Source organism: Drosophila bipectinata, chromosome 2R (assembly GCF_030179905.1).
Source record: "Drosophila bipectinata strain 14024-0381.07 chromosome 2R, DbipHiC1v2, whole genome shotgun sequence".
NCBI lineage: Eukaryota > Metazoa > Arthropoda > Insecta > Diptera > Drosophilidae > Drosophila > Drosophila bipectinata.
Genome location: NC_091737.1, coordinates 22,620,600 through 22,633,154, shown reverse-complemented (window position 1 = coordinate 22,633,154; position 12,555 = coordinate 22,620,600). Strand labels below are relative to the sequence as shown.

The following is a 12,555-nucleotide window of genomic DNA, read 5'->3' as shown; positions in this document are numbered from 1 at the left end:
AACAGTTGGCAGTTAACATTGCCTTTCCCAGCCATAAAAAGCTCAGCAATGCGTCTGATATTTTTGGTCCACATTTCGTCCTTGTTGTTCTCTTAGTAAAGAGAACAATGCTGTTGTTCGCCAAAGAGTGTAGAATGTTATTTACAGATTTCTATGCAAAAAAAGTAATACGTGTTAACCGGGTTAATAAATTGTTTATTGACCTATTTAAGGGTGTGCAGGAACTTGTATTTTTTAAGAAAATATTAGAGGACTTGAACATATTAATTTTTTTTACCGATTTATTATTTATAAAACTTGTGCAGCAAGGCTGTTTTTTAAGAGAAGGCTTAAGTTTACCTGAATTGATTGATTTGGTAACAGTTAGAGCAACAGGTTGATTTGATCGATGCCGATTCGAAGCTACCTATAATGATTTAAATAAAAGCAAGACTATTATGAAATGAATTAACTAAAGCTTAATTTTAATATCTTGAAGTATTTTACTTTAATTATTTTTAATTTTGTAACTCAAAGTACAAAGTCATTTGGATTACATTTAAATTTCTTGGAAAAACTCAGGAATAAATTATCGCTTAAAAGAAACATTGCATTGATTTGCTCAAAAAATGATAATAAAACAATTGTAAAAAACAATTTAAACCTTTGATAATCCCATGTAAAATTTAGCACAAGTATCAGCTGATTTTTAGCACAAGTTGCGCCAGAGACATGGAGCAAATTCCGAGAGAAATCCCGAGAAAGCCGAGAGAAAACCCGAGCCAGGGAAATACCGCAGGCTAATTTCAAATGTAAACAAGACTACCCTTGCCATAATCTTACTAAAAAATTAAAATTTTTATAATACATTATATTAAAAATAATTTTTAAAAATCAAAAAAACATTAACTTTAGAAGCAAATTTGTATCTTGTATAAAACGTTTAGAAAGTCCTGGCAGGAAGTCCCCCAAAAGCGTGCTATAAATTTTAGAAACGCCACATAACAGAGCTCTGTTAACAGCATCAATGGATGCTTCGGGAGCGATTTCCGTTCGGTTTTTGTCGCACCGCTCGGCTCGGATGCTGTACGAGGTGATTCGTGATTTTGTCCCAGCTTCTCGGTTCCAGCGTGTGTACCATAAAAATCGTTTCAGTGAGAGTTTGCGATCCCGCGGGTACGGTCGGAACTAACGGGACTTTAACGACGTAACGTCGCGTGCTGTGCTAGCGGTTTTTTCCGGCAAGCAAGCCATGCTAAGCCATCATCATTAAAATCCCCGGAAAATCGAATCGGTTGATCCCCTTCAGAATTAGATTTCGAATTCTAAATCAGTATCTGAATCTGTATCTATATATCTGTGCCAAAATCATATAATAATCACCAGAAATGTGACAAAAAAAAAAGAAAAACAAAAATGCAGAACCTAAAGGCAATTTGTTAAACTGAAATCATTGAGAGGAAACTGTGGCGTTTCCAGTGCGGTTATTGTCGCGTTTGTGTCGCGTTCAGCTAAATCTCTTAAACTTGTTCGCAATGTAAGCAGCTGCCAATTGTTGTTTCAGTTCTACTTGTTGTTGTATTTTGTTGATGGTGTGACAAGCAATTTGTAGTTGTTGCTAACTCTGGAATAGCGAATCAACGTTCGCCCATTCAAGATCTGACTTTGATCCGACTGCAGTTGCCCCCCCAACCACGCTAAACTGAACTGAACTGAACGCTGTTTTCAATGAAAATCATTTCCACGGAAAGCAGAAAAGCATTGAAAAGCGCACGACCCCCGAGCGGAATCGAGCGCCGTTCCCGTTTGGATTATTTTTGCTAGTTTATTGGGTCTGCGTCTATATCTTTTTCTATCTGTATGGGTGTAGAAGTGGGTGTGTTTGTGTTTGTGTGTGGGTTAGTGTTTGAGAGTTTAGTAAGTGTGTGTTCGTACTATGTATTCGGGCCGGCAGATAAAACGATTTCTCTGCTCAGCTGGTCGTTTCATCGCTTTTTGTCGGTTTTCTTTCATTTGCTTGCTGAAATCGTTATTTTTTGCTTTTTTTTACTGCCAGATCTGCCAGCAGCTCGTACAAATTGCACCAAATTGTTATGGCTGAGCATTTTAGTTATTTATATGGAATTTAAGTAGTTTTTATATCTTTTTATTTTTGTAATGCATTTGTGGACATTGTTGGAGCTTTTTTTTTTTAGTGGCACTGCAAAGGCCATCATATTTCATGACATTCCCAGAGACACAAGTGCAAAATTGCTGGCCTTTGACGCCCATTGAGGCAATGGAACAAAGAGCCAGCGAAATAAGAGCCATAAACTAATAGATAAACATAATCGCCACTATACCACTCAGCCACGAAGGTATATTTGTTTAAATTGCTAAATTGCTGAAGTGTGCGTGTAATTTCATTACACGGTTGAATGCCACTTGTGCAAATGCTGAGGCCTTTGATGCCACCACACAAATTGTACGAGTGTGCACGATAAGCGACCTGGGAAAAGCATTGATGAACTTTATGACTGATTAAGATGAGAGCGATATGATGAACAGACATCCGTATTACAAGGTGCGAACTCAAAATCATTAGATTTCGCCACCAGCTTCCATCAAACTGATTGACTGTAAAATTAAATCAAATCAAGAGACATAAAAGTACCTTTAATGGGATTTAAGTTACTTCGTTTTATTATGTGGTATTTATAGCTAAATAATCCAAGCCCCCAAGAGTTGCAATTTCTATAGAATATTATTTTTGGGTTTATCTAGAAACTCAATACATATTGTGCCCATTTATATTCCGAAACTAAATGCCTTTAATTACGAATTCTGACACAGTTTTCAACAATTGCGGCGGAGAACAATGAACAGCGAACATACGTTTTCGGGGAAAACAAAACCCATTTATAAACGACATGCGATACAACATAAACAAAATTATTGGTGCCGAGACCGAGAACAAAGTGCATCAATTTGAAATGGAAATGCGGATAGAAGTGAATTTTAATATGCAATTAATGTTGCGGACAACTGCAAAGCCAAGTAGCATTTATTTGCATATCAAATCGCTGGCTCGTTCTCGATTCCTCCTACCCCTCCCCTCACACATATATTTCAAAATGCTTGCTTGTTTGTGTGTCCAGGGTGGGAGGGTGTTGGCCAGGCTATTCCATGGCCAAGTGTTAAGCAGTTTGCTGATGCCAGTTTAATGTTGGCATGCAAACAAGCTCGCAGGCTCAACGAAGTATGCAGTAGCACAATTAGCAGGAATCCCAGCAGCAGGATCATGGGGGAACAGCTGCTAGAACGATGACGATGATGATGATGGCGCCAAGTGTTCAAGCTCTGATTGCTGCCCAGTGTGCCCTCACACAGGACATCCTAGCCATTAGAATTTTTAGTATTCATAAAATTGCACTTGAACCCTTGCGAAACGAGGCAGCCATGCATGGCTTTTTATAGGCTCACTTAGCGCACATAAACCGCGAAAAAAATGGCAGTGCCAGGTATCCTGCTCAAGGACCCTCACACACACACCCCTGTACTGGCGCACTTATACGAGCACTTATAGATGCCATAATAATATTGTAACTTTGCACTTCAAATTGCATTTTAATGCAAACACACTTCATTACATTACTACATAAAGAGAAAGGGTATATGCGGAGTGGGGGAAAGCGCAAACTTGCCTGCCGGAAATGGAAAAACGTCGACACACTTTGCTGCAGCTGCAGCCGGAAAAATCCACACATCCACCCACACATCCTCACATGCTGGCATGGCAAGTTTGTAAATTGAAGTGCATGTCGATCGTAGGTAGATGCTTCAATGGCGAAACTGGCACAATGTACCCACACACACAAACACCCACTGCCAAACACTCACATTACGTATACGCAGTGTACTCTCACTTAAAAAGTATATAAAAAAAAAGGGAACGAGACCCTTCACCTTCGGCCCACAGCCTGCATTAGCTAATGTGAGTCACATTTTATTGGCAGACCTTTTTATTGGCTGCACACACTCACACACACACCAGTAAGTTGTTATCCTTGCATAACCCATTCAGCAAACTGATTTGCGAAACTTTCGATCAGGTCCTGAGCAAATGGAATTCTGAGTGGCTCATATTTAATTTAAGGCCGAATGTGTGCCAAACTTTAAACCCAATCCATTCTAGACCACTCACTTTAGAATGTAAATTTAATTAACCCCACTCTGGCATTTATTTCGCATACGTTTTAATTAAAGCTTTCATTTCCCGATTCAATTAAAGTCTGTCGAATATCAAAACAGGACTGTTGGAACAGTGTGAAGCACAAATAACTGAATATTTTTAGATTAGATTTTCATAACCATATATGTGTGTTTATTTTTTTGCTGCAATTTCTCTCGTGTATTGACAAACTATCCACAAATATTTTCACTTTATCGAAAATGGAAATCCATTTGCAGGCCCTGGACACTGCCGTTTGCTGCTGTTTTCTGCTGTGAGGCACCAGCCTGGTTGTAAATAAATTTTAGGCAGATTTATTAACGCCGCTTTAAAAAACATGATTAAGTGCCAGGCACTCCGCCACTTGTCAGTTGCGGTTGTGGGTCGCAGTTGGCAGTTTGGTTAGTTTAATACAATTTCATTTTATTTACAGCCCAGGCTGGCAGAATTTCAAAAAACAAAAAAAAAAAATCCAAATAAAATAAAATCTTTGCTACATTGAACGCGAGCTGAAAGTTAAAATAAAATTAGTGTTGGCCGGCTAAAAGCATTTGGCTTTCTGAAATGTTGTCGATAAAAGCCATGGTACTGGGGCAAGTCAATATATCATAAAAGCACGTCGCATCCAAAAACCTCCAATCTTTTTTGTGTGTTAGTAGTGTAGGATATTTCACAGACAGTGCTTGTGTGTGCTCTACTGTAGCTATGGCTGTGTGTTGTGTAGTCTAGAAACATGAGCGTATACAGTTTCCGATTTCCGCTTTCCTGTTTATCGTTTATTGGGTTTTTGCTACGTAAAAGTAAAAGCACTGCCAGACCAAGACGTCGCCGCGTAAAAAAAAACCAACAAAAAAAATATAAAGAAAAGAAAACAAGAAATCCGAAGAGAAATTTGCACTCGTTAGCTCTTCAGTAAAAGGAGCAGAAACGATGGCAGTGCCATTGCCATCATCGTCATATTGAACTTTGATGCTGGCACGTTTCTCTTGGCTTCTTGTGCCATCCGTATTCTGCTGCCGCTGATGCTGCTGCTGTTCCTGCGTCCTCCTAAGGATCTACACGCGCGGATACTTTGGCACATGTTTCGCCAGGACGCTCTCCCATCTCTCCCATCAGAGCCTGGCCATCTCCTTGGCTCGTCCTTTTGCCAGTTTGGTCGTGTGTTGTTAGTCATTTATATGGGCCACATAAATTATAACAAATATGTACGCAGGCGGCATTCGAAATGATTTCTCACTGTTCGCTCCCAGCGTTATAAATAATCTTTAATTAAAAGAGCCCTCTCGCAGCGGAAGACAGAAATATGTTTTAAAATATTGAGGTGTACGTGCCATCGTGCGGTTGACAAAATGGGTAAATGTGTTGTGATTTGTAGCTGTCTCCTCAAGACACATCTTGAACTTAACACACTCCGCCCTCCATCCCACCATCCATGTTGGGGTTTCGTCCTTAAAGCTGCTGTTACTGCCGTGTCCTGTGGCACACAGGAAGTGTGCATTTAACTTTGCATAATTCGTTTTGATTTAACAGCGTAAATTAACAATTGCAGGCGCATAAATAACGCTCGTTTAAAATCGCCATAAATATTGAAACAAACAAATTAACCCAATAAAATTCGTAAAAATCACATAAATTACATTTGCATGTTTGTTGGTGGTCGATGGTGTTCAGCGGTGGAGTGTGATGGAGTGTGTGTGTGAGTTCGAAAGTGCAATGAATTTGCTTACAAATTTGCCAAACCGAAAATAAAGGCAATTAAATAAATTTCTACCAGAGCAACAGAAACAGAGCTGCAGCAACATCGGCGACAGCAAACTGCAATTACCCAAAAATAGCATGGAATTTCGCTTTATTTTATTTTATTTTGTTTTATTTTGCTTGGCTTTGTTCCACTTTATTTATTGACATGTCAACAAAATTTGCAACTTGGCCACTTTTTTCCCATCTCTCTGTCTGTCTCTTTCTGTAAACCTGCCTCTGTCTCACTCTTTTTGCAGCCATTGCGAAAAAAATTTAAAATTCAATTCATGAATTAATAATAATTAGCGGGCAAGAGAAACGAAATGTTCGCAGTGCTGAGTGAGAAAGATTTTTGAGCAAATTTTTGGGTGCACCAGGATCCAGGCACCAGGAGCTACGTCCTACGTCCTATACCACGTCCTAACACTACCACTCTCGCCTGCCACCCGATCGAGCTGGGCTGGGCCATCATGAGCCACGCCTCCTGCCGCCCGCTTATCCTGCCGCTGTGCCTGCTCGTCCTGTCCACGCTAAATGGTCCTGCCACGGCGGCCAGTCGCGTCCGTGTCAGCTCCTCGACCACGATGACGCGCAACATTGAGGAGGAGAATGGTAAGTGGCTTTAAATAATATTTAAATATATTTTTATAAAATATCATTATAGTATTTAAATTAAAAAGAGAAACAGAAAACTCTGTAGATTTTTATCCTGTGCTTTAAAGTTAATTTAAAACGAAAAGTTTGTCTGCCATTAGACGTGTTCATATACTGTACGTATGTCCTGACATAAGTGTATTTGGCAAAGTGAGTTCATGTGTGGCCCGACTGAGGCAACTTTTATTCAATCAACATAAAGTTTATTGTGTGTAAAGAAATTTCGTTTGCCATGGTGCCTTTGTGAGACGAGGCTGACAAAGCGAGGCTTTTGTCGCTGCATTATTCAATAAATGAAATTTTCGGTTTTATGCGTGCAAATTATGCCAAATTGTTATGGATTTGAAATTGATTTGAAAGCGAGGCCTTTCGCCGCATCCACATCCAGTTTTGTGGCGGTTGAATTATGGTCCGAGTGCGGCCAGCCAGCCGGATGGCTAAAAGTTTCGTCGGGCCAACGCTTTCGTCGGCAAATAATAAAATGTGGCTAATAAATAAGCCCGAAGAGTCGACTGGCTCGAGGGCCTCGAGAGTTCAAGTGCTAAACGAGCGGCTATGAAAGAAGCCACAGAAAAACGAAACAAACTTGCCAAAGTTTTCTGCCATCGAAAACTTTCCGATGGAGATTGGGCCAAGTTTAGGCCTGTCATCGGCAGGGCCACAACTCAGGTCTCGAAATGGTTATCTATTGGCCAGCTCTACTCCGTTTCCATCTCAATTAACCCAAAAACCGATACCAGAGATCACGCATACGCCATGTGGTCAGGGTGCTCACACATGTTACTTAAGGGCCAACCACTTGGCCAAGTCCATGGTCCGTGATCCAAGTCCAAGTCCAAGACAAACAGGCCAGACCATTGCAGTAGGTTACTGACCAAGCCTTGGGGGCTGGTAGTATGCATATTGTTCCACAGTTGCCTGCATGGTTTTGGCCCTTTTTTGATGGCCAAGTTTCCATTAGACGTAAATTGCTTGTGAGGGCATGTGGGCGTCTTCATAAACTCGGATTTTATATGTTTTCAATTGAATTTCGTTGTTGCGCCAGCCATCTCTAGCCAGTCGAAACTTTTCACTTTGGCATTTTAATGTTTTCCAAGTTAACTTTCTTTTTTTCTGGCCACCGCATCCACATCCTCTAGTTTAGTTCCGGCCGCTTGCCGACTTGCCGGCTTGCCTGGCTAAAAGCTGACTAGGAAAAGTATTTATCGCATTTCTGCGAAAACAACCTACTCAACATTTTGGTCTAAAACTTGGAAATTATGTTTGGCTTGCCGCTCCTCGTACTGGCTTGTTCTCCTCCGGCTCAGTGTTCAGAATGTTGTATTCAGTTGTTGGGGCAAAAGTTTGCCAGTTGTTGGCGCAACGCAGCTTTATAAATGCTTATTTAGAGGCATCTATCTGATGAGTTAAGTTTCTGGCCCAAAACACTGCAAAACTTCGATTCAAATGGTTATATACAGTACTTGTATGTAAGCTGGTGTTGGCGAAGTTTTGCCAAAAGGATTTAACGCCTGACTTATAGGATCTATGTCCATGTGGAGTGTTATTTGAACGAGAAACCATTGACTATTAAGTCTTATTTTATTCAAGTTTTCTTTAAGTTATTATTTATTTTTATTATTTTACCCTTTTTTAATTTATTTTATTTTATTTTTTTTGTTACAGCTTTACTTTACTTACTTGCTGGTGAGTTTATCCATCGTCTATTAACTTTATTTGCAAAACATTTACTTTAAGCCATCGTTAAGTTATCAAAACACTACGGGTCTTTAAGCCAGAACAACCCAAACAATTTGGCCATCGGAGTGACCGGGCCAAACCAAAGAGGCGGTGGCAACAGCTGCGGCCACGCCCACAACATGAATACAAACACGAAGGAGCCAACAGTTAAAGGCATCAAAGCAGCTAAAAAATCGGCTTTTTGTGTGTTGCTGGATGTGTGTGTGCTTGGGGATATAGATGGCGAAAGGCAAAGTCAAGATTCAAGAGGGATATCTTCTCCAGGGCACCTACCAGGGGAAAAAGAAGTAAAAGGAAAAATACCGAAACAACTTTCTGTTGGTCAAAAGTCCTTGGTGTGCGTGTAGTTGACCGAAAAAAGCAAAAAAAAAAAAAAAGGAAAACTTTCGCCCCGGAGTCTTAGTGAAAATTCCAGTGCAGCAGAGGAAACCAGCTGACAGCGCGATGAATGACAAGCAGTGTTGGTTCAGTTTGTCAAGAGTTTTCTCTCTGGCTCGCTGTTTTCCTTTTACATTTCTTTCCTTTTCACTCTCTGTCTTTTTTTTTTTGCGATTGGCTTTGACTTGGCCCAGAGTAGCCTACTTGGAGGAGTTCTGGTTCGGCCAGAAAAACACAGCTTGAAAAAAAATCGGGAAAAAAAAATGAAAAGAAGCGACTGTCGCCAGGCGCGTTCTCGGCCCCCAACCAGTCCGGTTTGTTGTGATTTTCGGTTTCTGTGATGTCAGGTCTCCTGTTTCCTGGCCCGCCAAGCCACCGACGACCCTCTGACCCGCCGTTTTTCTTTGGCCGAGACACTCGGCTTGTTTGCCTTTCGGCCACACATAAATGCGTGGCCATACTTCATTCATTTCATGGCTTGGCAAGGACATTTATCATCTGGCCCTCGAGTGCGTCACAAAAAGGCAGTAAAACCCCGCCCCATCTTGTTGATTTCTATATTTTCTTTGTCAGTGTGTGTTTTGGGTGTGTATTCTGGCCAAAATCTCACCCAAAATGTTAAATAGAATTTATTCTTCGTACGTTCCCCGAGCACTTCCCAGGCCGTTATTCATGGCACTTTTTGCCCTCTTATCGCTCGTGTTATTTTTGTATATGAATTTCAGCGGTTACATTGAATACCAAAAAATAAGTACGAAAAGGAAAAGGCCGCCCAAGCCGCCCCAGCAGCCAGGGGAGCCAAAAAGTGGAAAATTTTAAGCCTACTTGAAATTTATTTGCACTCATTATGCCTGACAGTTTGCAGATATCAGAGTCGCGGTGTGAAAGGACCGAGATAAATTCATTTCAAGACACAGGGCCATTAAAGAGTTTGGTTGTCTTGGCCCTCGAACGCCTTGTTTTGGCTTAGGGGTTAAGCTCATTGAACGGGATTGAGTTGGGCTTACACTCCACAAGGCTGACTGGCTGCTCTCTATGCCATTTTCAATAGAATACCAGACTGGGATGGGTCCCAAACCGAGACAGACTCACTAATGAACAAATAAAGCTTAGCTGGCGAAGGAAATAAAACCCCAACCGCATTAATAAATCACACCGAGAAAGCGAGAACAGAACACAAATAATGCAAATGCCTAGCGACAGATTACGGGTTGGCCCGCAGAAATGACAAAACACTTTTTTTTTACCTCCTACCCTGGTATCCTGCCAGCCCCACTACGAGAATCTCCATGTTTGACTTAAGAGATTTTCAACGCAAATTCCACAGGCGGCTGCAGGGAAATGGAATGCCAGCCGCCAGATGAGATTCCCATGTTCGTCACCATTTTTCTCTGGTTTTTCCATATTCTCTGGTCGGATCCATGAATTCTGTATTCCTGGCAAGTTATGTCTGTTCGCAGACCCGTAAAATCAACAAGAAAAATCAAACAACTTCTCTGGCCCAGTCCGGGGGGAAGTTTATTGTCGGCAACTGGCAACTATTATGCCTTGTTAATCGGCTTAGACTGACTCCGTAGTCCGTAGTCCGCAGTCCGTATTCCAAAGTCCTGGTGACGAAGTTGAGGCAAACAAGGTTGCCCAGCCGAAGAAACATGTTGCCATGTGGCCTGCTTGATTGCTCATTTGCCACACGCGCTATAAAGACCACAAGTGCACAGGAATAAAATATCTTTTTATATTTATTTTTATATTAAAAATAATACATTTATTTATGACTTAAGAAACTATAAAAAGGACCTTACCTTGTTCCTTATCCTTGATCGATTTCTTTAGTTCTTTCTTTCATTATTTTTTTCTCTGTGTAAAAACTTAAACATAGAACTTGCCAGGATACCTGTGAGCTTTGTCTTTGCCTGACTGTGTCTGTGTGTTTGTGTGGCCTCTGAAATTTGCGGCGTGCCCTCATTTGGCTGACAGCTTAAGAAGGCCGCCATCGCAGATGGAAATGCCCCAAAATGCGGCATTCTCCCTTGTGGCATCTGAAGGAAGAAAAAATCGTTTTGCGACTATATAGTATGTAGTATGTGTGTGCTCTTTCGTTAGCATTCCGTGTGGAATTTGATACTTGATTATTTGTTGCTGGCCTCAAGCGTGCATAATATATCAAAGTGGCGTCAACGTCAACTCTCCAAATGGGGGGGAACCCGCCTCTAACTCAGGTCCTGGTCGATCCTTTTGGCTCCGACATGTGTAGACATCGTGTGTTGGCAGTTGGGCTGAAATCTTGTTTTTAGTTACAGTTTAGTGTTGGCCGCATAATAAATAAATAAACAGTTGACTCAGACTCCACGAAAACAGGAGTGGCCCACGGGCTCCTGTCAGCTCCTTTCGTGCATGTCCTGTCTCGTTTCGTATGCTAAAGAGCCCCGGCCAAGGATATTTTTCTCTTTAAGATTTTTCCAGCCCAAACCACAAACTCGGCCCAATCTCTGGCGAAATTTGGGGGAAAAAGATTCCAAAGTTTTTCATTCATCTTTGGCAGTTGTTGTCGCTGCCGAGGATTTGCATACTTAAGTTGCCTTTGACTTTATAAACACTTGAATTTTATAAAAATTTATGCCCAAAAACAGAATCATTTAGGAAACAAAATGATGTTTGAATAAATTCTTAAATAAATAAGAGAGTGAGAGTTGGCTTATTTGCTTATAAAATGGTCTGAAATAATTCCAATTGATTACCAAGCTTAAGATTAGTTATTTGTATTAAATATCCAATATCATAAGAAAAGAATAGTAATGCATTTCTATTATTAATTGTTTCATAACTCATTGTAATCTCAGAAATTCCAGACAATTAGTGCTTGTAAATCCCATTCCTGGCTGTAGTAATCATAAATGTTTTGGTCCTGTGCCTATTGCCAAATTTTGTAGAGAATTCTAAAGGAAGACCCAGGAAATGGAGGCCTCCTGCTGGAATGCATATCCTTATGGGCTTAGAGTTCAAAAGCCACGTGATGCAACCGACAAAGCCCCGAAAATGGCAACTGTAACTTGCAATTGCACATGTCAGGCCTAAAGGACTTAGTCTCCAGGCTCCTGCCTCATGGCTCCTGCACAATCACAATCACACTGACACAGACACGCAAATTCATAACAATTTGTCGGCCAAGAATGTAGCCAAAAATCTCATACGCTCTCTACCAATTGTTATACAACATTTAGGGTCATTTGCATACAAAACCTAAATTAAAATTTGACCGAACCGAACCAAGCTTAGATGCATACTCTTGATGTGCCAGACATCCTGCCATCGTGCCATCCTGCCTCCGTGTTCTGGCGCCCCGCTGCCTTTCTCATAGTCGACTGGGTTATTTAATTCACCCATCTTCTCGACAGTTGTTGCACTTTTCTAATTAGACCAGCCAGCATCTGGCCAAGAAGGGAGGGCTAGTGGAGTCATAACAAAAAGTTAATTAAACGTGTAATTGTTGCCGAGGAGAAAAAAAGGAAACCAGCAGCGTTGATTACTCCAGAGTCTAGTTTCAAGATCGAATCGAATATAGAAAAATTAATACCTCTCTCTATTGATTGGATTATAAACCTACTAGTGGTGTGTTCAGGTTAGGATCGGTAGAGGAATTAAAAGCAGAACAGGCTCAACGATCCACATCCTTCTAATGGCACTTACTAACCCCTAGCTCCGAACAACCACTCCAAGGCACAATAAAAATTTTACAATTCAATTTCGCTTTTATTTCGCTGCCGCTGCTGCTGCTTTTTCCGGGCAGATATTATGCTGGTCGGTCGGTGGGTCCACCACCCACTTCATATGCTCTCTTTATTTTATTGCTTCAA

At 41.0% G+C, this 12,555-nt stretch overlaps 1 protein-coding gene across 5 annotated transcripts in view; it reads left to right on the top strand.

Moving 5' to 3' along the window:
* Window positions 1-1,385: 1,385 nt before the first annotated feature.
* Window positions 1,386-12,555, top strand: part of side-VIII (sidestep VIII) — a 57,754-nt gene continuing 46,584 nt past the window's right edge. For 3 of the 5 annotated variants that reach the window (XM_017238323.3, XM_017238322.3, XM_070278824.1), the window contains exons 1-3: window positions 1,386-1,516; window positions 6,187-6,541; window positions 8,249-8,269. In XM_017238323.3, the coding sequence (XP_017093812.1) occupies window positions 6,400-6,541; window positions 8,249-8,269 (163 nt within the window). In that variant the 5' untranslated portion in view covers window positions 1,386-1,516; window positions 6,187-6,399. The remainder of the gene's footprint in view (window positions 1,517-6,186; window positions 6,542-8,248; window positions 8,270-12,555) is intronic. The other 2 variants (XM_017238324.3, XM_070278825.1) reach the window with 1 other exon arrangement.